Source organism: Saccostrea cucullata, unplaced genomic scaffold (assembly GCF_032062105.1).
Source record: "Saccostrea cucullata isolate Sc308-1 unplaced genomic scaffold, CSIRO_AGI_Scuc_v1 ctg2155, whole genome shotgun sequence".
Lineage (NCBI taxonomy): Eukaryota > Metazoa > Mollusca > Bivalvia > Ostreida > Ostreidae > Saccostrea > Saccostrea cuccullata.
Genome location: NW_026923723.1, coordinates 26,151 through 51,597, shown reverse-complemented (window position 1 = coordinate 51,597; position 25,447 = coordinate 26,151). Strand labels below are relative to the sequence as shown.

The 25,447-nt window shown below is 36.1% G+C and overlaps 1 protein-coding gene across 1 annotated transcript; it reads right to left on the bottom strand.

The window, feature by feature from the left end:
- Positions 1 to 12,392: 12,392 nt before the first annotated feature.
- Positions 12,393 to 25,029, bottom strand: LOC134264757 (collagen alpha-1(IX) chain-like). Its single transcript, XM_062747040.1, has 13 exons — positions 25,015 to 25,029; positions 23,148 to 23,202; positions 22,638 to 22,727; positions 22,376 to 22,483; positions 21,901 to 21,990; positions 21,626 to 21,706; positions 19,750 to 19,821; positions 18,771 to 18,797; positions 17,764 to 17,829; positions 17,582 to 17,638; positions 17,124 to 17,150; positions 13,959 to 14,073; positions 12,393 to 12,979 (listed from the first exon to the last, which is right to left on the bottom strand). Exons 1-12 carry the CDS (start codon positions 25,027 to 25,029, stop codon positions 13,970 to 13,972), a joined length of 792 nt encoding a protein of 263 aa, XP_062603024.1. The 3' UTR covers positions 12,393 to 12,979; positions 13,959 to 13,969.
- Between the last annotated feature and the right edge of the window lie 418 nt (positions 25,030 to 25,447).

The following is a 25,447-nucleotide window of genomic DNA, read 5'->3' as shown; positions in this document are numbered from 1 at the left end:
TCACAATTTTGGTAGAGGACTCAATGCTGATTACAATCATACCAACAGTTTGTCTGCTTGATGTCCAGGAGTAAAGAAGAAGATTTTTAAAGATTGCACTATTTTTAGTGGTTTTGGCCCCACCTCCAAGGCCCCAGGGGGACAGGGACCATGAAATTCACAATTTTTGTTCCCCTTCACCCATAGATGCTGTATGCAAAAATTGGTTGAAATTGGTTCAGTGGTTTCAGAGAAGAAGCTGAAAATGTTCAAATGTTAACACACGACGCACGACGACGGACGAAAACGGATAGCAATAGGTCACCTGAGTTTACTCAGGTGACCTAAAAAATTATCACAGATTTTAGCTTTCAAATTTGAGCTTCTTCGAGAATTAAGTTTAATAATTTATGTAATATGATGACAAATTTTTCAATCGTCAACTTCCCTTACTTATGCAATAATATACATGTACCTTCATGACTTTCATACGGGGTTCATATCTCTCAGTTGTTTCGATAGACGAGAGCATGCTCTACGTATGGACAATTTCTAAAACGAGGTAATTATTGACAAACAATTTGATAAAACAAGAATTTCAGCAGTCTCGTTTTAAGTCATCATTTCGTAAGTTCTTTGTCAGCAATTACGATTTATCATTTTAAGTCAAATGTTGACTAACGTTTTTTATAATTATTGTTACACCAATTATATTTGCACACTTTCCCCCCTTTATTTCCGATTATGACAAGGAGCACAAGTCTGGTGTGACCAGTTGCCAATGGATACGCACTCCTTCATTGCACGTGATCCCACCTCTTATGTTTTGGAGGTCCGTATTGCTCTGCTTCAATTTATTATTGTTTAATGTACCTTTGAGCTTGAATACTTTTTGTCTTTTTCATATATTGAACTGCAACACTTGAGTTTTTGGGATGACATGCCTGGCTTCAGAGTAAAATATTCATGCATTTCCTTATTTGAATGTATTCTGACATGAGCCTGTCGCTTGAGATATTTTAATATCGTCTGCTTCAGTTATCTATATCTTTGGAGGATTGGATTATATTAAATTACAACATTTTCTTTTGAGTTTAATCAATGATCCCAGAAGTAAGCTGATCTGTCATTTTCCCGAAGAAGGAGTAAGGTTATGGAACTCCGGGACTCTGCCAACGTTTCATGTTAATTATTAGGCATTAGATATGCGTTGTTTGAATAAATCGCTCTTTTCTGCTTCAACAGATGGAGATTCTATGTACATTACAACATATATGGCCCCATGTTAGGAAAATCTTCAATAAAACCCACTACCAGTTTTTATTTAATTATATATGAGTGACTTTTTCTTTCAGCATTATAAGTTATCCTTTCTGCTTTTACGTTTTAACATTTTCAGCTTTTTTCCTAGAACATCTGAATTAATTTTAACCAACATGGCTGCTATTGGCAGAGGAAATTTAAAAAAAGTTAATGTAAATCTTTATGGTCTCTGTCTTCTGGGAGATACCGATAGGTAATCAAACAATAATATACAAAAACAATACAAACTGTGAGCAAAACAAACATACCAGGTACGTAGACCTTTTAAAACATCATGGATGGGATCATGTGCCATGGAGGAGTAAGCATCCTCTGTCGTTTAAATGGTAAGGCCTTTCGTAAATTTCCGTTTTTTTTTTAAATTTTGTTAATAAGTTCCTTAAAGTTTTTAAGTATCTGATTTTAATAACACGATTTTTCACATATCTTTTGTAAAGTACTCTTATGGGTTCTTCACTTTCTTTTAAATTTCAGTGACAAGTTAAGAAAGAGGCTTGGTAGAAAATTTACAGGAACCTGTTTGGCATACAAAAATAGGGGTTGAAGAAAAAGAAGGTCGATATTAGACCTACATATTTAAAATAATTATATTCTGTTCATGTTACCACAGTATGTACATAAATTATCTCGCAAATCCCACTTTAATTTCTACATTCAGAGTTAGTGGAACCAGATATAAAAGACCATACAAACATTTCATGAAAAATCAGGAGAAAACTAAATTCTACAAAACGTGGACCTCTCAAACTCGAATCATATTGCTAAATATGCTAAAATGTCTTTTAGCATATAAAACATTCAACTGTTTCAAATCCTCCACACCTGATCACCTGAATTAACCCTCTTGACATTTATCATTGGGCTATTCTATAGCTAAAGTCATAGTTTTAGATTTAAAACACACACCAAAAACAACAAATGAATTAAAAATGGTTAAAAAAATGAGACCTGAATCATTACCAAGAGAATCCTTGCACCGCCAATATGGAAAACACCAAAAGCCTTAAAAACAAATCAAAACCTTTATCTTAGTGGTTACAACGTGTGAATGAATTCAATACACAAAGCAAAAACAGTTCGTACAGGACCAATTCCATTTTTAGATAAATCGTTTCTGAATGATTCGCGATACAACACAACATAACATAATGGCGCAAATTCCATTTGCTTCCTTTAAGAATAAAAACTGCACATAAATTAACACTATTACTATAAATATTTGATATGAACTTATAAGTGATATAAATAGCAATTCATTCATAAAAGGACGTAGTATTGTAGGTACTTAGGTGGACGACTGTCACGAACGGGTCGTTGAGATGGTGATTCCGAGTGTTGAGGTGTGACATCATCAGTGCGGTCTTCTGGAGCAGAAATTATATCCGTAGAGTGACATTCAGTTGGCGCATTAACATTGCTGGGTGGTACAGATAAAAGCGGCGATATTTCAATGGAATCTTTTGACGGTTCCTGCAATACCGTCGTTATGTCATGGTTTTCGTGGGCGCTGTCCTGGGGATCTTCAGCTTCTTCGGAATCATGAAACTCGGATTGAATAGGTGATTTGGGCTGAGATATCTCACAAGGGACACCATAACACTCCACTAGATTAACTTTGTAAGAACAAGCACGTACTGTAGATCACTAAATTTTCATAACACTCTTTATTAGCACTAATTTTCACGATTGTTGTTTTTCCTCTGTAACTTTGTAAGAACAAGCACGTACTTGTCGTCCAGAGAATTTTTTAATATAACACCATTCTCCGTCAATTGCTGTAATTATGTAGCAGCTTCGAGCTTTAGACTTGTCATGATCGCAATAAAGGTAGACTAGATCTCCAACTTTGTGGGACAGGTGATGTTGGGTCTTGTTGCTTTTCCATTTGGATAGAGCGCTGGAAGGGTGGATGGTTTCTGGAAGGGTTTGTTTGGATGTAATGGTATGGAGATCGCAAACAGGAATTTGTTCGTTAGTGTACTGACTTCGCTGAGTCCACAATTCACGTGCTGACAGTCCGGTGAATCTGACCCGTGAATTTAGTCTGGCGACTGCTATTGTCAGCTTAACTTCTGTCACTGGGCCTCCTCCTGGCTCCTGTCGTAGTGTTTCTTCCTCCAACTCTTCTGTGGCTTTTTCAACTACAGGGTTTTTGTTCTGATTTTTAACCCGACCTATTTCTATAGAGATGCGGTATTTTATTAAAGTATCATCATCCCGAAGGCCATGAATCAAGGAGAAGGATCTACACGAATAACAGCCGGAGGACCATCTAAAGGGCGTAATTCAAGGGCAAGACGGAGAATACCTTCCCGTAATGTATCTCGTTTCTCATCATTGATTAGGCATGCAACAGTGTATGATGTCACACATTCTCTCAATAGAAGGATGAGTTGACAGTTACGCTTAAGAACATCAGCAGCGAACTTTATGCCAAGTGCTTCAGTTGGTTCTTCAGAGGACTGAGGAACAAGTTGATCAGGAAACTTTTTCAGGGAGGCACAAACATGGCATGAGGCATGACTCGCAGACGTTTTCAATGGCCTTTGCCAGGTCAAGGGCATGAAAATGTCGTTTCATGACGAGATTCATCTGATTACGGGTAGGGTGATCAAGTGTGGCATGTAGTGCAGTCAGTAGTCCCTCGAACACAGTTCTTGGCACGAAGATTAATTCTGTAGTAGGTTGAAATGGGTTAGGACGACGTACAACTAAAAGAGCATCTCTAGCGATGCTTGCAACACTAAGGTAGCGTTTGACATCTCTAATGTTGGTTAGTTTCCTAGATGGTCGGGTTCCATGTTTAAGGTGCGCATGAGTTCTTCGCAGATCAGCACACTCTGACTGAATAGAGACCCAAGCTGAGCGTGTTGTGAAAGGTAGGTTGACTTTGCTGTCAAGTATATCTTGTAAGCAAACATACTGTACAATGAAGTCTTCTGTTTGAGCAATGAAACTGCAGATCTGCCACCTAGGTTCAGAACACTCTTGGGCATTGCAACTTGCAAAATCAGAGGGGACATTTGCTGACCCAGCAAGGTGTTGGATCGAAGTGCGATAACAACTAGCTACAGACAGAAAAGACGTGACTCTTGGGCTTGACGAGAACTCGCCTCGGCGAAGTTTTTCAAAGGCTTCTACGCACGGTTTGCTACACATGAGGCTGTTTTGTTGATTGGATTATAAAGGGACTGAAGTGTTTAATAGTCGCAGCTATACACAGTGCTTCAATCTCACACGGAAGCCATGTTACCTGATGCTTTCTCAATTTGGCACTAAAGAATCCAGCAAAATTCAATTTTCCATTGCGAATAGCATACATAGTAGCGCCTAGTCCTCTCTTACTCACTAAGCCATCAGTCTTCAGATGGTATAGGTAAGATAATGGTCTTGTTTGGGGCTAGTTTCTCCAGAGCATTGGTAAAATGTTCCCGCAATTCATCTGTCCACGCCACGTTGTCTTTTGACTGCATTCCTCCTATTGAGTTCTCCAGTGGAGTAAGAATCGCTGAACAATTTGGAATCACCCGACAAGAACTTTGTACGCTCCGAGAAATGATCTAATGGCTTTTACAGTTTCAGGATCACTACATGAAGATAAGGTGGACACCTTGTGTTTGCTGGCAGATATCTTTCTGTCCAGTTCCATCCAAGTATTGTGGTTGAGCGAGGGCATACGATGGTTTTGTTGGGGACAAATGAAGTCCACTTTGTGCAAGGGACTTGAGTACACATTCCCAATTATGAAATAATTCTTCCACTGTTCGTTTGGTATACACACATATTCCTCGATAGGGTGTTACAATTCCACAGTACTTTAAGGATGGCCTTGAAAGGGGAATCTGGTGGAATGCACTTGTCAAGTCAGAGACAATAATATATTTCCATCGACCAATGGACTTTTACGAGAAGCGCTGACTTTACAGTTGACGAAATTTTACACTAGGTTACGGAAGCCTATCGATATAAATAATTAGGTCAAATATTTTCAACGAAAATAGCGGGCTATTTCAAAGCACAGATCTCAACTTTTTCTATTAAAAACAGTTCCATAAAAGCTTAATCCTTCACATGTACGAACAATATTACTATGACCACTAGAAAGATTTTCTTGTCTATTATCAATTCTGTACTTCCGTACATGACACAGGTTTAAATGTCCAAGTAAACCGTCAACTGTAAAAGTTGGTTTACAGTAATATATTTCCATCGACCAATAGTGCGAAGTGTTGAATCGAGATCTGGCATGAGCGACGGCTGTGGCTTACTGTAGTGTCCCACATCTTCAAAGGCTGTGACAAGTCTGTAGCCTCCGTTAGGTTTTTTTACAAGGAAGGAGGGGTTAAGGTATTCAACAGATATATTTACTTCTTCAGGTTTTCTAAGTACACCCAAGGATTCGAGTTCATCGCACTTTTGTTGCAATTCTTGTAATTTGTCTCTGGAATGTTGTGGCAGCCTTCCTTTTCGTTGTGGGGGTTGGACAGGTCCCATGTTGATATGACACTCAAACTTGCCAGCCGCTCCATTGTACCCTTTAAAATTAGGATCAAATATATATCATAATTCTGAAGTAGCTTGTTAAATTTATGGCTATCAGTTGTTGTCAGAAGATTGTCCGGATCTACACTGAAAGTATCCGAATTGAAATTTGATGATCTGGAGGTGATGGGGATGGGATCTGTTGCAGACATGTAGTTTGTAAACTCATTCAAATCTGTGAACTCTGTAGCAGTATGGTGAAGTTGGCACAAGTGGTCGTTTTTGAGGATTAAGTGTGGTTCATTAGTGTCATTCAAGAGTCGAATTCTACCCCTTACGGCTTCAACTAAAGTTGGTTTAGGCCAGTTCAAGGGTATGTTACGATGTACTTGTGGTTCCATTGAAAGAGTTAATTCAGGGTGTAGAGCATCAGAGTTTTAGGTATGTTCCAGGTCAAACAACTGTTGTTTTTGGTTCTGCCCTAAGATTGAAGGCTTGAGCACGGCGTACATGACGGGGAGTTGTAGGACCGTCATCAGGTAGTAAATGAATAACAGTAGAATCTTAATGGTTACTTGGTTTTCGCAGGGGCGTATGCCAGTGTCATTGCGTTTCTGCCAAAATGTCTAATTCGTTGACAACCAGGGCATCAAGGTGAAGTATTTCATTGTCGCGTGATAGGGTTAAGTGTACTTCCCCGACACTGTCGAGTGGTGTCAAACCATCGGCTTGGAGAGCATTTTGTGATTTTTTTTAATAGGGGCTCCAATCAATTCTGCAAATGCTGTCTTTATCATGCTTATTTCTGCACCACAGTCAATAGTCAAATACACAGGATGATGATCATAAAATACCTTGATTTGAGCTGATTTCGTAGTGCTGACACGGCGGGTTGAGGATGTAAATGATTGATCACCATCGTCGAATATGATATGCTCATGAATGTCATCTGGGTGCTCTTCATTGTCCGAGTCATCTGCTTCCACTAGTCGTCTTGACTTGGTCATAAACCGTTTATCTCCCTCTGGCAGAAATTTACATGTACTGAGAAAGTGGTCAAATCTGACCCGTTCTGCCTGTTTACATAATGGACACTCTCGTTTTACTGTTGTAGTGAAGGATATGGAAATAACGGTTATCTCAACGTCCATTAAACAAATATACAAATTAAGAGCAGAGACACAGACCTTCAGAGGTTATGCCATGGAGGAGTGAGCATCCCCTGCCGATTTTTATTTGAAGTTTTTGTCTGTTTGATAAAGGCAGTACGTAGGACTTTGGAGTCATGAGATGCATGAATTTCATCGAGTAAGCTATCAAGAGCTTGTGAAATTTCTGGTTTATTGGAAGCCAAAGTTTTGGAACGTCGCTTCGTCATATCGTTGCTTGACTAATGAAGGAAGATCCTGTGTATAAGTCTCAACCAGGTGAGTATTACAAGATTCTCAAGTGTTGGAGAAAGTTCCTCATCTGCTTCAGGTATGTCACCATGGTGGCTGATGTTTCCATTAAGAGTAAGTAGATTGTCTTCTATAAAATTCTTAAGGCGTTGATATAGATCCTCTGGTCTCTCCCCTGCCTCCAAATGAATGTTGCTGAAGTCCAAAAAGTGACTTCCGGTTTATTGGAATCCATAATGTTGTCTGATGGATTGCCATATTGCATTGATAGAAGTGGAGTTTTTCTGTGCTGTCTGTGCGTCTGGCATTCTCAGCTACCTTTTCACCGTCATCTTCAAATCCTCGTAAAGGAGTTCCGGGTGTCTTTTTAAGCCAAGTGAACCAACTGACGAGGAACGGTGCAAAATTCGTATCTAGTGAAAGTGTATATTGGAGATTTTGGCGCCAAGCTTCGAACGAAGTAATAGTTTCATTCTTTGTAAATGGCCATTGTTTTGGTGCACGTGTTGTAGCCATGTCACTAGTTTCAGATGAGTTATATTACGTTTGAGGTTTCTGATATGCACAGTTCGGGAATAATTGAGTTGTTTGTATGCACTTCGCTTCGGCAATTGTGTATACTTACATTCGCATGAATTTAAATTGTTGTCCGCTCTTCGGGATTTGGAATAACGTATACCGCTGCCACCACGCCAATATGGAAAACATCAAAAGCCTTACAAATAAATCAAACCCTTCATCTTGGTGGTTACAACAAAAACAGTTCGTACACAAATTCCACATTTAGGTAAATCGTTCCTAAATGATTCGCGATACAACACAACATAACATAATGGCGCACTAGTAATGATAATATTTTTGTATCGGAATATTCATTCAGCAAAAATAACGCCATCTAGACCATATTTTGTAACGCAAATTTATGACAGAAGATATTGAACAACTAGCCCTTGTTTGTCAGAAAATAACAGGTGAGCTGAATAATCCACATATTTATGTCTCCTTTGTGTGACTGCATCCATAGAACATGCAAAGTATCAATATTAATGGTGACATAAATCCTGAAACATGATGTTCAGCCTATTATAGAAAAAAACTCATTTTGTAAACACTGAATGACATTAGTTCCTTATTTCCATTATCGAAGATAAAATCTTATGTTTCGGACCAGACAAATAAAATACAGGTCTTTATTTTGCAAGATCTGAATGACATTTATCATGCATTAAAATACTCATCATGCATTAACACATAGTATATCATATACTTGGGGGATTGAATTCATAGAGGGAAAACTATAGTGTTGCTGATGATTAGTGCTGCCTCGGGTATTTTGTCTTTTAAGTTACTGGGACAATCACTATTTGGGTTTTGTTTTAGCTTCTAGTAGAATTTTGCGAGAAGCACTGACTTCTACATTTGACGGCTTACTTTGACATTTAAACCTGCGGAATTGACAAAAGATTCATAGAGGTTATGGCATCTTTGTAAGCCAAGGGTTTCTGATGCGCTACTCTCCTCATAAACCCTTGGTCTAGAATGTTAAAAAAAAAAGTGGGATCAACCAATCAGCAATTGGCTTTTTTGTTGTCTTTTTGCAAATCATTTGCATTCGGGATATATTTTGACTCTTTATTACTCTCAGGAATGAACAGCGCATGTAAACAACGGTCACATGCCATAAATAACAAATGAACATTAATCAATACCTTCTTTTTAACAATTCTTTTAAAAATTCAATGATTATTTCTGTTGCTTACGCAATCTGTGCGAACCTTGTAAGCCAAGCGGTCGCCTGCGTGGCGCAGTGGTTAGAGCGTCTGGTCTCGAGTCGCAAAGTAAGGAGTTGAGCGGCCTTACGTCGCGGGTTCGAATCTCACTGTGGGACGTGGAGACCGGTCCTTCGAATGAGACTGCACGTATAACCGATGTCCCCTGTCGCTGTAAGTGCTGGCACGGAAAAGTACCCTCCCTGCTCAATGTCCCTGAATGTCGAGTATAGGATAAAATTTGCAGCTCTCCACCGGCCAGTGGTGGCGTCTTCATATGAGTGAAATAACATTAAATAATATACAATCAATCAATACAATTAACGTGGTCTAATTTGTAAAGCTAAGTAGAAACTTATTCGACAAACTTTCAAGGTCTCGTTAGAATATCAACATGCTGATACTGCTGTTGTTGAGGGTTTGTTATATGTGATAAATACGTAGCAAATTGATTCGGTGGTCCTGGGGCCCATAAGGGGTGATCTGGTTACCATGAAAATTGCTTCCCTGTCAACTGCTTTTCTTGCCTTTCACTGCTTTTGAGGATAAATGATAATTTAATATATCCCACTTGAATCGTAATAAAAGACATCTCTGACACATTTGTTTCATATGCAGATATTTCGCTTGTGTGTTGTTTGTCCGTCCCATTGCAATTTTTTGTATAGAGACATCATCACAAACCGGCAAAGGTTTAAAATTTTAGCTCGCCTGATCTGAATACTCAAGTGAGTTTTTTTTTATCACCCGGCGTCCCTTCCACTGTCTGCTCGTCTTTCTGTAAACTTTTTACATTTTTCAACTTCTTCTCGAGACCCTATGGACCAATTTTTAACAAAACGGTACAAATCATTCTTATGTAAGGGTGGAGATGTCAAAATGAAGGACCAAGTCCCCCCAAGGGGAGGTAATCAATTAAACATTCATACGATGTTGTCATTAAACAAGAGGCCCATGGGCCTTATAGGTCACCTGAGCATTATTCAACAACTTTCCAGTGATTGAATTTGATCCATGTTTTAAGCCAGATGCTATAGCTTTACAATTTGGTAATCATAACTATACACTTAGCAGTTCCTTAAAATACCCATAGGCAGGGTACAAAAAATGCATTTCAACAGATTAATATTCAGCAATAATCACTAGTGCCAACCACACATGAATCCTTGACAAACACATTGCACAATTTTTGGAAAGGCATCCTTGCTTTTCAAAAAAAAAATTTGATTAATACCAAGGAGCTTTCAAACAATTCATTCATTTTCAGTATGTAATCACCCCCCCCCCCTGGTACAACTGACCCTGGGGCCTTGAAATTTACAATTCTTGAAGATTAACCCTTGCTATAACTATATAGGTAGTTCATCTGCTTAAAACCTAGGAGCAAAGAACAAAATATTCAAAGATTTAATGTTTTTTCACTATACATGTAATAATCAATACAGCCCCCCCCCCCAACACCAGAATCCCTGACCCTGGGGCCATAAAATTCACAATTTTGGTAGAGGCACTCTTGCTTATCATAACTATGTACTTAGTTAGTTTATTTAATACCCAGAAGCAGAGAAATAGATTTTCAAAGAAATAATGTATTTTCACTATATAATCATCCCCGCCCTAACACCAGAACCCCTGATGGGGCCATAAAATTCACAATTTTGGTAGAATTTGCATAAATTTACTTAGTTAGTTTATTTAATATTTTTAAAGAAATAATGCATTTTCACTATATCTTTATATGCCCCGCCCTAGCACAAGTACCCCTGACCCCAGGGCCATGAATTTCACAATTTTGGAAAGGATCAAATTACAATCATGAACAGTTTGATGCTTGATGTCCAGGTGTAAAGAAGAAGATTTTTAAAGATTGCATTAATTTTAGTGGTTTTGGCCCCACCCCCCAGGCCCCTTGAAGTCAACTTCACAATTTTTTTTCTCTCTCATAGATGCTTTGTGCCAAATTTGGTTGAAATTGGTTCAATTTTTCATAGAAGAAGCTGAAAATGTTCAAAAGTTTACGATTGACGACGAACGACGTGGGAATCGGACGAACATCGCTATATGAGTGAATATAATTGTTCTGAAGGACCACTTCAGAAAAGCTAAAATCTACATGTATGTGGAAGCATCCTTGGGTAGTGTAGATTCTAAATTATTCAACTCATGACCCCTGGGGTAGGACGAGACCACAACAGCTCAACTAGGACATATTAAGGAAAAATCTCAAGAACTACTGGCCTAATAAAGCTAAATCATTTGTGGCAGCATCCTTCAGTAGTGTAGGTTCTAAATTATCCAAATTAAGATCCCGAGTAATTTACAAGGTTCTTCGGATGAGACGGTCAGCACTTTTGATATACCGTATAAGTAGAATTTTTAGCGAGGATTTAATTTTGGCATTATTAGCGAAGGTGCCGAGACGTTTTATTTCTAATAGCTACTTTAATGTGCTTTTTAAAATCGCTAAATTGACATCTCGCTAAAAATAAATTACCAGATTTTAAGGACAAATCGCTAAATTTGCTTCTCGCTAAAATTTCCACTTATACGGTATATACATGTGCGTGTGTGTGAGAGGATGTATGTTTGTGTGTTGTTTGTCCAATCAATTGCATTTTTTGATGACTTTAACAAACCTTAAAATAACATTGCAGATATAGACAGGCTTTACTGTGTTTTCCCCATATCTAATTTTGTTGCGCGTCTTTTTCATAAACATTTCTGAAATAAATCGACTGCATGAAAAATAACAGAAATAAAGTCGACCAGAATTTTCTTCTTGGCAAGCAAGTTATCATAAGTAACAATTAGCCAGAACGTTTATGCAAGGTGAACTGTTCCTTTATTTCATAATTCTATTAACGCACAATAATGGCACATACAAACTGTTTTATTTATCATTATTCACTTATTGCCAACTTAAATGAGACAAGAATTCTTAGCTGTCTGCTGAACAAAGTTCAATTGCTTTCATGTCATTTAAACCTAAATCACGCTGTCAGGTGCCCAGATTTACTCATTGGATAAACCCTGGTTATCAATTGTATCCCAATTTGGGATTCCCAAAACAGTTACATGTATGCACATTCACCTTGTGCTTCATTTAAGGAGGCTTAGGGGGTCAGCAAATTTTTTATTAACCACCAAATATAACTTCAAATTTGGGATATGATATCTTAAGCTCTCAACTATCATTTCGCAAAGGAAATTTCATAAATTTTAGTTTTAAAATTTGTTCATTTTGTTATATCTTTATATGGAGCTCTTCCTCTAAAGGAGATCAAATAGTCTGAAAATGGCCTCAACCACCCAGCCCCTTGAAGTCAACTTGTTTTTTTTTTCTCTCGTAAAGTTAAGTTTTACAATTTTTCATATATACAGTTGATTCTGGAATCTCGAACATCGCTATATTGAATATAATTGTAAAAAACAAAGAAAGTCTGAAATTCCACTTTTACTATTTATATTTTTGTCAAATCAATTCCCTGGAAAATAAATTAAAAATTCACCATCTCTTGTAGTGTATTTCATTTTTCTTTGTAAATCATGTGTCTTTTTAAATATATACTCATTATATACTCAGATTTATTTCTCTAGAATACATGCACTCAATGGAATCACGGATAGTAATAGATTGAAAGTTTCACACGACACGCACGTTTCAAAATTTTCCGCATCCATAAAACGTCCATCTGAGATCAAAACACAGCATGGAAATGTCTGATTGTAGGTAAAAAGCCTTACACACTGACAATACAAGCGTCCGACGGGTGTTCACAATACTTAACATTTTACAAGTGTTATGTGAAAGCAGAAGGGAAATACGCATTTAACGTGTATATTTTGGCAAAAATGACGTCTGATCATGAACCAATAAAAAAAATACGCTTAGGTTTTTTAAATTATTCGTAGTGTTTGTTTTTATGTCAGCAGACGGAGCACAAAGGAATCATCATCAATACTGGTAACATTGAAGGATCCCACGCCACCGTTCCTGTTTTACAAATCTTCCATAGGTAAGGTTATCTGTAAAAAAGATAAATATGTAAATATAAATGCTGATTTTCTATTTACTACTAAAAGAGATTCGTGAGCCTTAACTGTCACCTGAGTGAAGGGGAGACCAACCTTCCGAGTATTGCTGCAATTCTGCTACCCGGCTAGTATTATAAGTCTTTGTTCATTGTTGGATTGATTGATTATTATAGGATACACCTTACATTTGCTACTAGGCTTCCGCGACCGGACTTTTTTTTCAAATATTGTCAACCGTAGGCTCGAGTTTGTTTATTTAATTATGTAGATACGTATCTTAACTAAGTGTATAAACAGGTCTGTCCTTCATAAATTCTTTTGTTTACTTGTAGGTTTTTCTGCTATTTAACCAAGTTGTACGTCTCTAGTCTCATCTACCCTGTACGACGAAGAGAAGTTAGTACAATATTCAACGTAATAATTACTATACAGCGTGTCTTCATTTTATTTGTAAATAGATTTTCCATTTAGTTTAGATCATAAAAAATGTCAACTCTTTTTTGTTATTGTATAAACTTCGGACTACGCATTTCCTCTTTTGTGATTGGTAGAAATTTCATGATCAGAATATTTTCAACTATTTCATTGGTTGAAATGCTGTTCAAGGCAAGGGAGATGATTTTCTAATGATCTAATTTTCGTACGACTTAACAATTTCCCAAGACTTTCAATCGTAAAAAAATGACAAAATAAACGGTGGAAATTAGCAGTAATGAATTCTAAATAACATGACTGTTCTTTTACAACAATACCTAAAAAGTGTTTCTTTATAGAAATATTTAAATATTTAAAGTATATAAAAGTCGATTTACCCCCCCCCCCAAAAAAAAAAGAAAACAAGAACAACTAAGAAACAACTTACATAAATTAACATCAATACTACGCCGTATCTCTATGAGATTGAAATGCTACGGCACAATTGAATATGAAACAACATACACATTTAATTAATGACGGTGTATGCACTTACCGAGATTAATGTCAGCACACTGCATAGGAGAAAAGCAATGAATACACCATTATATAAATATTTATCACGTATGGCTTTGTTCTGGCACTCAGTCCTCTAGCATCTGACATTTCCTCTGAAAGAAGAAAATTAAATGAATTTTGTTTGTAAACCTCCGGGCTACAATTTAAATTTGGTGCATAAATACAAATTATGATCACAAACGTCTCTTTCGCTTCCTCGTTTCTCCGACACTCGTGCCATTTTTAAAAAAGTGTCCTTTTTCCTTTTCCCGACTGATTGGATAAATATATTCAAATAAAATCTTTTTAAATTTCCAGGAAACTATTTTTCAAAATTTATTCCGGAATTTTCTTATCCTGTCAAGAACTATTTCTATTGTTAAAAAAAAAAAATAATACCACACATTTTCAAGAACCAGCATTGACTAAAAAAAAAATCCACCAGTTTATTTTTTAATCCTGAAAAGGGAGAATTCTAATTTTTTTTTTAAAAAAGGTTGCTTCAGTGTCAGACACTAAACAAAATCGATTCAACTATTTTATAGTACAGTTTGTATGTATCTACCAAATACTAAATGTAACAATATTATTATAACCAATTAAAAAAAAATTAAAATAAGATGGTCTCGGTTAACTAAAAGTGACCATTTTAAAAAGAATACACTGCATTTTTAACAACAGTTGAATGAATTCATAGCTCTTTCCACTACAATTACCAATTTTAAAAAAATGAAAATAAGATGGTCTCGGTTAATTAAAAATGGTCATTAAAAAAATAATGATAAATTGTATTTTTAACAACAGTTGAATCAGTTCATATCTCTTTGCACTACAAGGTAGTGCTTACATATTATTTTGAGAAAAACAAAAAAGAAAGTATGATGATTGAACGATTTACTGTAAAGAGCGATGATTCTTGGGAAGGAAAAAATAACAAAAGAGCTCCCAATAAAATTATCAGGCGACTTTATTAAATAACTTTGGACAGACAAATTTCTCAAGTCAGCTTGATGTTCAGTTGAATTGTACACTTTTTATTTATTTATAAGCACTCTTTTAGCGGTTGACCAATTTTTAAAAAACTTCCTTGATATACTTGCAACAAAGAAACAATTTTATATGAGAGCTTCATTCCTTTGTGACGATTTGATGAGGGCCATGCCCGATCATCGAACTCGTAATATTCCAATTCCACTGGGTTTTAATTTTCAGGATGCAAATTGTTCACGATATGCAATATAAAATACAACGTGCACTTCTTTACACACATTTTACAATATTAGCAACAGAGCTACAGCTACAGTGCCACCCGGTGTACAGTGAATTTTTATTGCGCACAAAATGGACTGTTTCTCGATTTGTTTCTAAGTATATAATCATAATAATTATGTGTTATCATATCATATTCTTTTACTACTTATACAACAATACATTGACGAAGCGTGTTGAACCCAATTGTCTTGCCACCTAAGATCGATGGCAGTAAAAATAAGCGAAATTTTCCATGGTCTCAATTTCAGGCCAAGAAGGACTATTTAAAATGGTTTTGGGAAAAGTTTTATTGTTTAAGTAATGAAAAAGTATGTAATATTTTGAGATGGCACCTTAAATATACTTAGAAATCGAAAAAGCGCATTTTTGGTGCGCAATACATACATGTATATACTTATTCCTATGGGAGGCACTGTACATGTATCTCTCTGGTAGTTCATCAAACGTTTATCAGACCATTCAAAATATTTACATCTACTGAATATTTTCTTTGTTTCTTAACAATACTATTGCCGTTGATCAGTTAATGAAGAACACCGGCATATCACACTGTACAGATTTCTTGATCAGTGTTGTTCCATCAATGAAATGTACGGTGGCGTACATAATTAGCTTTTTTATCCTACTTTAAAACATTATTTATACAGATATAAATGTAAAGAATAAAAATGCCATTGTTTGGTTATCAGTACAGAAATCAACGTCGCAGTTATTGCAGAAAAAAATTTACATATCGACAATAACTTCCGAACTAGCAAACGAAGAAAGCATTTTCTTTTCAAATGTAGTCCAATATATTTTTTAAAATACACCAGGAATCCTTCCCGTACAATGACGTCAGAGAGACACCCGCATGATATTGACATGCATATTAAGCTTCCTTTTTGCTCCTGACCTTTCATTTGGCGAAGACAAAGAAGTTTTCAAAGAGAAAAAATGTTAAGTGATGACAAAAACAACACGGTATGCATTTTTTCCTTAAAACACAGCTATCTTGGTCGTTTTCTTTTCTAGATGCTCTCAAGGCAATTGAATCTTTGCAAGTGACAATTTTCAGTTACTGTGATAAACTAACTAGAAGGAACTTTGAAATGGAAAAAGCGTTGAAAGATTGTAAGACTAGCACTGTATAAAAATCCATTTTCTCCTCTGTATAAATGTACTTGATGTCTGCATTAAGTTAATTTTAAAGTAGAAATAATTAAGTTGTGAACAGAAGCGTTAGGCCAGTGTATGGTGAAAACTCTAGAACAATGCTATACCCAATGGGCCATGTATACTTTTCAAGATTTATTAGCGGAGAACACCATTAATTTATGACATTTTTATACTTTGAGTTTCATACGAAATTACCAAGGTTACTTGTGACCGTTAACCACTCTAAAATTAGGTCGACTCTCACTTTTTCGCATAAATAAATAATCCATTTAGGTGTTTCTTAATTACTTTTACCTCAAACGATTTCACCCACATAGGAATAAAGTACAGTTAGAGGAGATTGTGTGATATCTATTGTCCATTTCAACATCATTTGTTAAAAAATTGACCACTTTAAAGGATTGTCGAAAGCCCAAATGGGCTAATGCGATAGTATTTGGTGTCCGTCTAGCTGTCCGTCTGTCCGTCCGTTTGTGAACAATTTTCCAAAACGCTACTCCTACAGTTTTCACCAGAGTAGACCGGACAGACCGGACGTATCTACGAAATTATGTAATATTTTTATACCGATCTTTTGAAACAATTTCTGTCTTTTCGGAGAGAATACCAAAACAAACAAAATAAGAAATGTGCAAATCTTTATGGGTCGTTTAAATTTATTAAGCCAGAATCCCGTGAGCTATTTCCTTAACATGCTCTCAAATAATCTGTGTATGTCGTAACATGGACTCACCGTATGTATTCCTTTGTGGAGTGCGCACTAAAAAAATAATATAATCTTCATTAAGCATTGTCCGAAAATCATAAGAACTACATTAAGACAAACCATTCGTTCTTTTTCCAATATCCATTAAACAAACGGACTTTGAAAAACAACAGAATCGTTATTTGTTTGCAGGGGGGGGGGGGGGGTTAATACTTTTACTTGTTCAGAACGCTATAATATTTCCTGAATGTCTTTACATTGGGTTGTGTTAAAATAAAGTTGTAACACAAGGGTTTGAATAATTTATATATTCATCGACACAAGTCCTCTGCTTCTTTAGACCTTGGAGTTAGACTTGCATTTGAGAAATTTCAACCCGCGCCAAGATAAGGGGCATCAATGTTTCACAAAGATATTGTTTCTCATTATTTTATGTATGGGAACTTCACAAAAAATGAAATGACTTATTATTTCTATCAAATTACCTGGACGATTGGTAGCGTCTCTCTCCATTTTTAAATTTTCCAAGTTTGAAGTGAATACTGGAATAGACAAAAAAAAAAGTATATGAGTCATTAAAAATAACAAATTAATTGGAAACAATGATTCACGTTTAAACAAAGTATATTTTACTGCAATGAAATGAAAATGTATTTTTATCTTTGACCTTGACATTGGCCCTTTTCCCCCTTGGGTCCTCGTCGTCCAATTGGTCCTGGGTACCCAGGGTATCCTGAAAAAAATTTATAATTAGTTTTCAAGTATATGGTTTTCTATGGCGGCTTTTCACTCAGCACTGTAAATAATGTTCCATATTCAAATGAACTGACCAAAACCTCAAAGTTATATCTTCAATACTACGTTGATCCGTAATCACAAATTGATCACAAAGCGATTACCTAACAACAAAGCTTTATGATACAGGTGATGGACCTTCCCTTACTTATGCAGCATTTATTCATACCCTTCGTACCTGCATACGGGGTTGATTCAATACGCATCCTCTACGTATGAACAATTACTAAAACGATGTAAATTATTGTTTGAAAATCAACATTTCATAAGTTCTATGGTCCATACAATGACCTTGTCAGCTGAAATGGTCAATCATAATGTCAAATGCTAACAAATTTTTAGGTTGTTTAAAATTCCTCACTTCATTGTCGACGGATTTTCCTGTTATTTTCTAATCCTGACAAGGAGCACACGACAGGTCGGCAGAGGTTTCTCTCCTTCATGACACCTAATCCCACCCCTGATGTTTGAGGTACTTAGTTGCTCTGCTCCTGACGTGCTTGAATGGTTTTGAGCGTGAGTACTGTTCGTTATCTCAGTATAATTCATTTCAAAGCCTCCTTTTTCAGACCCATCCTAAGAACATTTGGCATTCCAAAAATAAAGAAATCCCGAAAGGACATTTCAATTATCAGGTCAGATATAAAATTATTTTTCTAATTGCGGGGAGTTAAACTTTGAAAGAATTGTGTTGTATCTATTGTATACAAATGGATGAAACATTTCAAACGAGGTACATGTAGTCTTGGGGTTGTTGGTCTTGTTTTGTCAAATATTACTTCAGAAAGATTCTTATCTCTTGGGAAGTGTTGGTATTCTGTTTATTGATCAGAATTATCTTGTAGGCATTTAGGATTCCATTAATGATTAAATGATTACCTCTTTCCCCTTTCTCCCCGACATCTCCTACAAAAAAGAAGACGGTAAAGTCACTTTTATATTGTATTTTAATGCAGGAATACAGTTATTATGAATTTACTAGACACAAATAGACAGATATGACATTAAGCTCTATCGCTGAAATCTAACCCAAATCCAAATTTTTCATGATATTGAGGCTTGTAGGTCAGACTGAAAAATTTAACGCTTTTCTATGGTTATATTTCTTTAGTTAGATATAAAGTAAGGATATTCATTGGGCCCCATTTTTCATTTAGAGCAATATACCTTTGTTAATATATAATTAAAGACTTTTTGTGGAGGGTTTATATTGTGCCTTGTACAATGATCTTAAAGTGTCCGGTCCATATTAGGACATAATTTTTTAACCTTAAATATCAATCCTGTATTAAATACTCTGAAACTAATTCAAAACAGTTTAGAGTAGAAAAGGATTTAGTAGCTCAGACGCTTCTCGAGATATTGAGCAGTTACGAAAATGTTAAAACAGACAGAAATTTTGAATTTATGACCTTGAATTTTGACCTCAAAATCATCAGGGGTCTTCCTTTGGCCTTAGGGAGTTGTGGGTATAAAATGTCATTGCAAACGCTTCACGAGATACCCCGGTATCGCGCGGAAACGAAAGTGTTAAAATAAACAGAATTTTTTAATTTATGGTCCTGACCTTTGATTTTTTTTGACCTCAAAATCAGTATTGATCTTCGCTAGGCCAAAGGGAGTCATTAAGGAAAATTTCATTGAAAAAGCTCAAAGGCTTCTCAAATTACAGAACTACAGGCAGACGGACTGACAGACAAACCAAAATATATATCCCCCACTTTCAGCGGGGGACAAAAATTCTACGGTAAAGCTGATAGTGTAAAGCTGTTAAATATATTTATAATTATTTTCTTTAGGTAATCAATCAGAATTGAAATGATACTATACGGTGCAGGTTAATTATTAAGATTTTTACCTTTATCACCTGGCCAGCCATTGGAGCCGCTCAGTCCCCGGTCACCCTTGTTTCCCTTAGGTCCATAGGGACCTAAATAAAAACACAGAAATCATTAAGGTACTACAAAACTGAAACAGTTTGGCAAAATACATGCGAGATCATGTTAAATCACGTTTTCCTTCCATCTGTCTATAACCTGCACAGATTGCATAAGATCATGTGCTTGATCAACAGTAACTTGTGGCCTGCACGTGTTTTATAACTTTAAACTTAAAAGTATATTAGAGCAAGCTAAATGAAAGGGGAGGGGGGTCACAACTGCTTACAGGTAAATATGTGTCCATTTCATGAAAAGCAAAAATGAATGGACCTCGACAAGCAATAACCCTAAGATACACAGCTGTTTACACTTTATGCTTGTGTCGCCTCAATAATAACACGATTATTAAAAAATTATTGCTCGATATTGCTTCCCTACAAAAAATCTGAAAATATAAAGTTGTGCCTCCTCAGTAAAAAAAATAGAGCAAAGCTCATTGCAAAGCAACGAGTAGGTCTTCCGTCCTGTTTGACCGGAAGTAACTTGCATTAAAAAAAAAGAGTAATGACGTCCAAAATGGTTTAAATCCTCCAAATCTCTCTTAATTAATGCAAAAATAAGCCATTTTTTGCTGCTTTCGGTTCTACCGGAAGTGACGACGACGGACGGAAATTTAAGTTTTATGCTTCCAGTGACAGATGTTACCCAAAAACATGTCAAGTACGGCAAAAATACGAATTTTCTGAGTACTTCCGGTTTGGACAGGAAGTGACGTCATCGGACGTTTTGTGACGACCCCAATAGATTCAGCTTGACATTTCGAACAACTTTGCTTCTTTAATGTATTACAAATTCTCAATACTTTTAAAGATATAAGGAAAAAACTTCTGGCCCCTCTATATCCCTAATTTTAGGGGCTAGCCCTTTTATTCAAGGTATCATTTGAAAGATCGTGTAATTCTACACTTCTTTCGTTCTACCAAAATATTTGTAGGTAAGAAGTTATCGTAGAAATAATGTTAGAAATTTTGAAATTTGCGATAGGACTATTTTCGGGCCATAGCGAGCGTCCGCGCTTCGTACTTCCGGTGGTTGTGATATTCCAAATACACTTCTCCAAAGGTTGCTCTAGCATCACTGAAAATTTCACACTTCTATCTTCAATGGTTTTTGAGAACATTGCCAGACAAAGTGACCCTCTAAAAATGACAAAATCGCGGAAATCTCCGAACCGGAAGTGACGTCATCAAAATAAAAAAAATTATATATCTAGATTTTTTATGCTCTATCAGACCTGCAAGTTTCATGAAAATCCATCAAGCCGTTCCCGAGAACTCGCGTGCACAAAATATGTAAGAAAGAAAATAATAAAAACTGTGGAAAAGAAACCTAAGAATAACAGTAAGGTCTTCCGCTGAAGACGGAAGACCTTAATAATAGCTTAATTAAGGCGTAACTTATTGGGTTAAATATTGTAAAGTTTTCTCTCATTAAATTTGATATTGACTGTTAGTCGTAAACAAATTGTCGTTTGTTCATGACCAAGATATATAATTTGGGTTTGGGACATCACATGTATTACCGGTCGACAATACAAAGGTCAACATATCAGGGTTTTGTTTTTTCATTCATGTAGAAATACGGCCGGAGCAAGTACGGATATGGAGGTTAAAGTCAAGTTCCATAAAACTAGATGTGTTATGTGGATGTAATGCTACCTTCGCTGATGTCTTTAAAAGTTGTGGAAGTGAGTTTCGTTGAAAGTTCTTTCAAAAGGTTTAAATATTAATGAAATATGATTGCAATGTCGCATTTATCAATAAAACACAATGGCAATAATTTTTAAATAGATACCCGGTGGTCCGTGACGTCCAACAGGACCCTCTAAGCCCCGAGGTCCTTCATCACCTTTAGTACCCTTTTCTCCTCGAGGACCTACAAAATTTCATAAACGATGCCGTTAATTTGTAATACTACATTAAGTATTCATTTACTATTTAAAAAAATGACCATCAGCATTTCGGGGCATGTGTTAATGAAGTTTATTTTAAATTTTAAGTCTTATACTTGTTTTTAAATTGATATTTAATTTTTTTTTCTCATTGGATCTCAGATATTTTTTCACATACCTTTGCCTCCAGTTTCGCCAGGAAATCCCAGAAGTCCCTGTAACCCTTGATCTCCTTTAGCACCTCTCAATCCAGGCAGACCAGGTCTTCCTTAAAGAAAAATCGGAAGCTTAACTAACAACTTAACATCAAGGTATTAATGCATTCATCTACAGGAGAATGCTGCTGATACATTATACAATTTTACATATAATAGGTCGCGGGAAAAGGAGATGATCCTTTCGTCGTAAGTTCGAATCCCATTTGCGGTTCGTAGAATTCGGTCATATTTACTGAGGTCCCATGCCGCATTAGGTGCTGACATGGAAAAGATCCCTCACTACTCAAAAGCTAAAAAAAAAAAAACTATAAAAGAATAAAAGTCTATATTTGCAGCCCTCCATCGGCAAGTGGTGGCGCTCATTTAAAGTAAAATATTACCGAAAGGACATTAAAAACAAACATACAATTGTATTTACAAAGTCTTAATTGATACCTTGCCCTCCTTGTGGTCCTCGCTCTCCAGGTAAACCTCTAAGACCCGGAAGTCCTTCGTCTCCTTTTGGTCCTCTGGGCCCAGTCGGTCCACGATTGCCTGGAGCTCCTTATGGATTAAAAAAAATACCAGTAAAGTTCGATTTTGAAAAAAATAGGAATATGCCTGATGGGATTTCATTAAGAAGAAAACAATAAATACTGTTTACTCCTTATAAATCTTGTTCCAAGCTTCATACGAACACGAAGTTTTTGAGACTTACCCTGCGGTCCAACTTGTCCCGGATTACCCGTTGTTCCGTCGTAACCAGTGTTGCCTTTCTCGCCTTTTTCTCCCTTTATTAAATATAATTCTGTGAAATAAAAGAAAAAAATCAGTAAAACTTTATCAAAAATTAAATAATGCAATTTCACCGTTTTTCTGTCTTTTATTTCGGGTTTAGTGGGATATATTGAATAAACCTAGGAATGATATTCATTTGGCCTATTGCTGATTGATAAAACGATATCAAAAACCTTTGATCCCAGCTGCAGGAGGAAAGGGACCCCGAAATTCACAATTTTCGTTCCCCTTCACCCATAGATGCAACATGCCAAAATTGGTTGAGGGGTTTCACAGAAACTGAAAATGTTCAAATGTTAACGCACGGCGACGGACGGAGATAGATAACAGTTTACTCAGGTGATGTAAAAATATATAGGAGAAAATCAATGACGGGGTTTAATTTACAAAAATTAACGCATTTGAGTAATGTATATGTCTTGAAACTCACCACCTAGAGAATTCCGACAAACTCGAAGAAACGTTTCACAATCATCATTCTGAAACTAGAGACATTTACAACTCTATAAAAATATAAATCATATAACTCATTCATTTATTTTAAACGGAATTCATGAAGAATCAAAGGGGAAAACAACAACAGCATTTATGAATCGAAGGGATGAAAATATTTGAAAGCTCCCTTTTAAAAATTAAATTTGGTGATCAAAGGTTCTCACGCTGATAAGAGAAATAATTTTCACCACTTAATAAGATTCCACAATTTTCAAGTTAAACTACATTAGATTTACCGATTGTCTTTCTTTTTAACATCAGATTCCATGCAATCTGAAACTTCAATAAAGAGGGAGACAAAAACGGAAATGATTTGCTTATTTTGTTTTTTAATTAGGTATCACTGCTTATTTCTTTTATATCGCTTAAAATAATTCACTAATGACGTTTTAAGAAACAATTGAACTCTTGCTTGTTGTCCCTTTCATTTAAAAAAGCCAGTATCTTAGATCCGCCAACAGGAACCACCACCGAACTCCTTTTATGACTAATTCGAGGCTGTTAACCGAAAAGTAGACTTTTAATTAAATTTGGGATAATTACTTTGCGAGTGAAATCTGAATATAGTTTACGGACATCATCTTATCCCTAGTGTATTCCTTAAGGAGTTAATAAAAACTCTGGTGCAGCCGTTTCGGAGTTTATTTGCAAAATTTATTAATTTACAAGTATAGAAGTATAGTTTCTGTAGATTTTGCCGACATTAATAAGATATTAAGATTTCTTTTTGATAATTCTTATCGTTATAGTTAAATTATTTCTCGGTCAACAGAGGGACTATAAACCTTCACGGAATTAGCGAAAAATATACATGAACACATTAAGAATTTTTCCAATGTATTTTTAAATAATTTCAAGTTTAAAAATAGCTATAGCTTTGGCTAAAAGCCATTATGTATTCACCATTTTTTATAATATCGATTGTTCAAACAAGTCCATTTGTACACTAAATGATCGCAAATAATCTAAACAGATTGTATGAAAAATCGGAAACATTTTCAAATTCCAGAAGCAAACTTGGCTAAAAGCCATGCGATTCATTACTTATGTTTGCTCTGTTATTTCTTTTGTTTTCGTAAAGCGCAATACATTTTTGTATATCCAACAAATGTTCACAATCGCGGACTTTTTTTCGTCATTTTAAATAACCTCATTGGAGGCTAATTTAGCTGAAGTGTAAGGAACAGAATTAACCGTTTACGCTTGCATTTTTGAGAATGAAACATTTTAGAGAATGAACATATGGAGATAACGAACAGTGTTTAAGACCAAGTCCATAAAACAATTCGAAATAGGAGCAGAGCAAACACTGACCTCCAGATCATCGGAGGTGGGATCAGGTGCCATGGAAGAGTGAGGATCCCCTACCGACCGGTCACACCCGCCGTGTGCTCCTTGTCATCATCGGGAAATAACGGAAAATCCGTAGTCAGTTCAGTGTAACAAATAGTATAAAAACGTCAGTCAGCATTCGACTCAATGATAAATTGCATTTGCTGACAAGGTCATTGTATCGACCATAGAACTAACGAAATGATGACGTCAAACGAGACTGCTGAAATTCTTGTTTCATCAACTTGTTTGTCAATAACTTACCTCGTTTTAGAAATTGTTCAAACGTAGAGCATGCTCCTGCGTAACGAATCAACTGAGATAGAAAAACTCCGTATGCAGGCGATGAAGGTATATTGCTGCATAAGTAAGGAAAGTTGACGATAGAAAAGTTAAAGTCATCACCTTTATCATAGAATTTGTTTGTTAGATTACCATTAACTTTTTTTTTCAAGTAAACTAGCATGTACTTTTTTGATTCCCATACTATGCTGACATCCGAATTGTTAAAAAAAAAATTCCATACACGAATAAAAAATGTTTTAGATTTCGAGAAGACTACCTAGAAAAAATGAGAATATTTTGTTGAATATATTCTACATGCTTTTCTGCCCCCTGAAATTTTCAGAGACAACGAACTTGGCAAAACGGTAAAATCTATGTCAAGAAAAACAATTTTAAAAAGTAATTATCAAGAATATCAACGATATAGATAACCTGGTGAGCCCAGACAATTTGGCAGGTGAATAGATGGAGGAGGGTGAGCGCTCATATTCGACGGTGGTCAAGGCCAGTCCGGTTGACTCATCGACCTCTAAACCTACCGGAGATCAAGGTATGACAGGTGATAAAGGTATGACCGATGATAAAGGTGTGACCGGAGATTAAAGTACAACCCTCAGT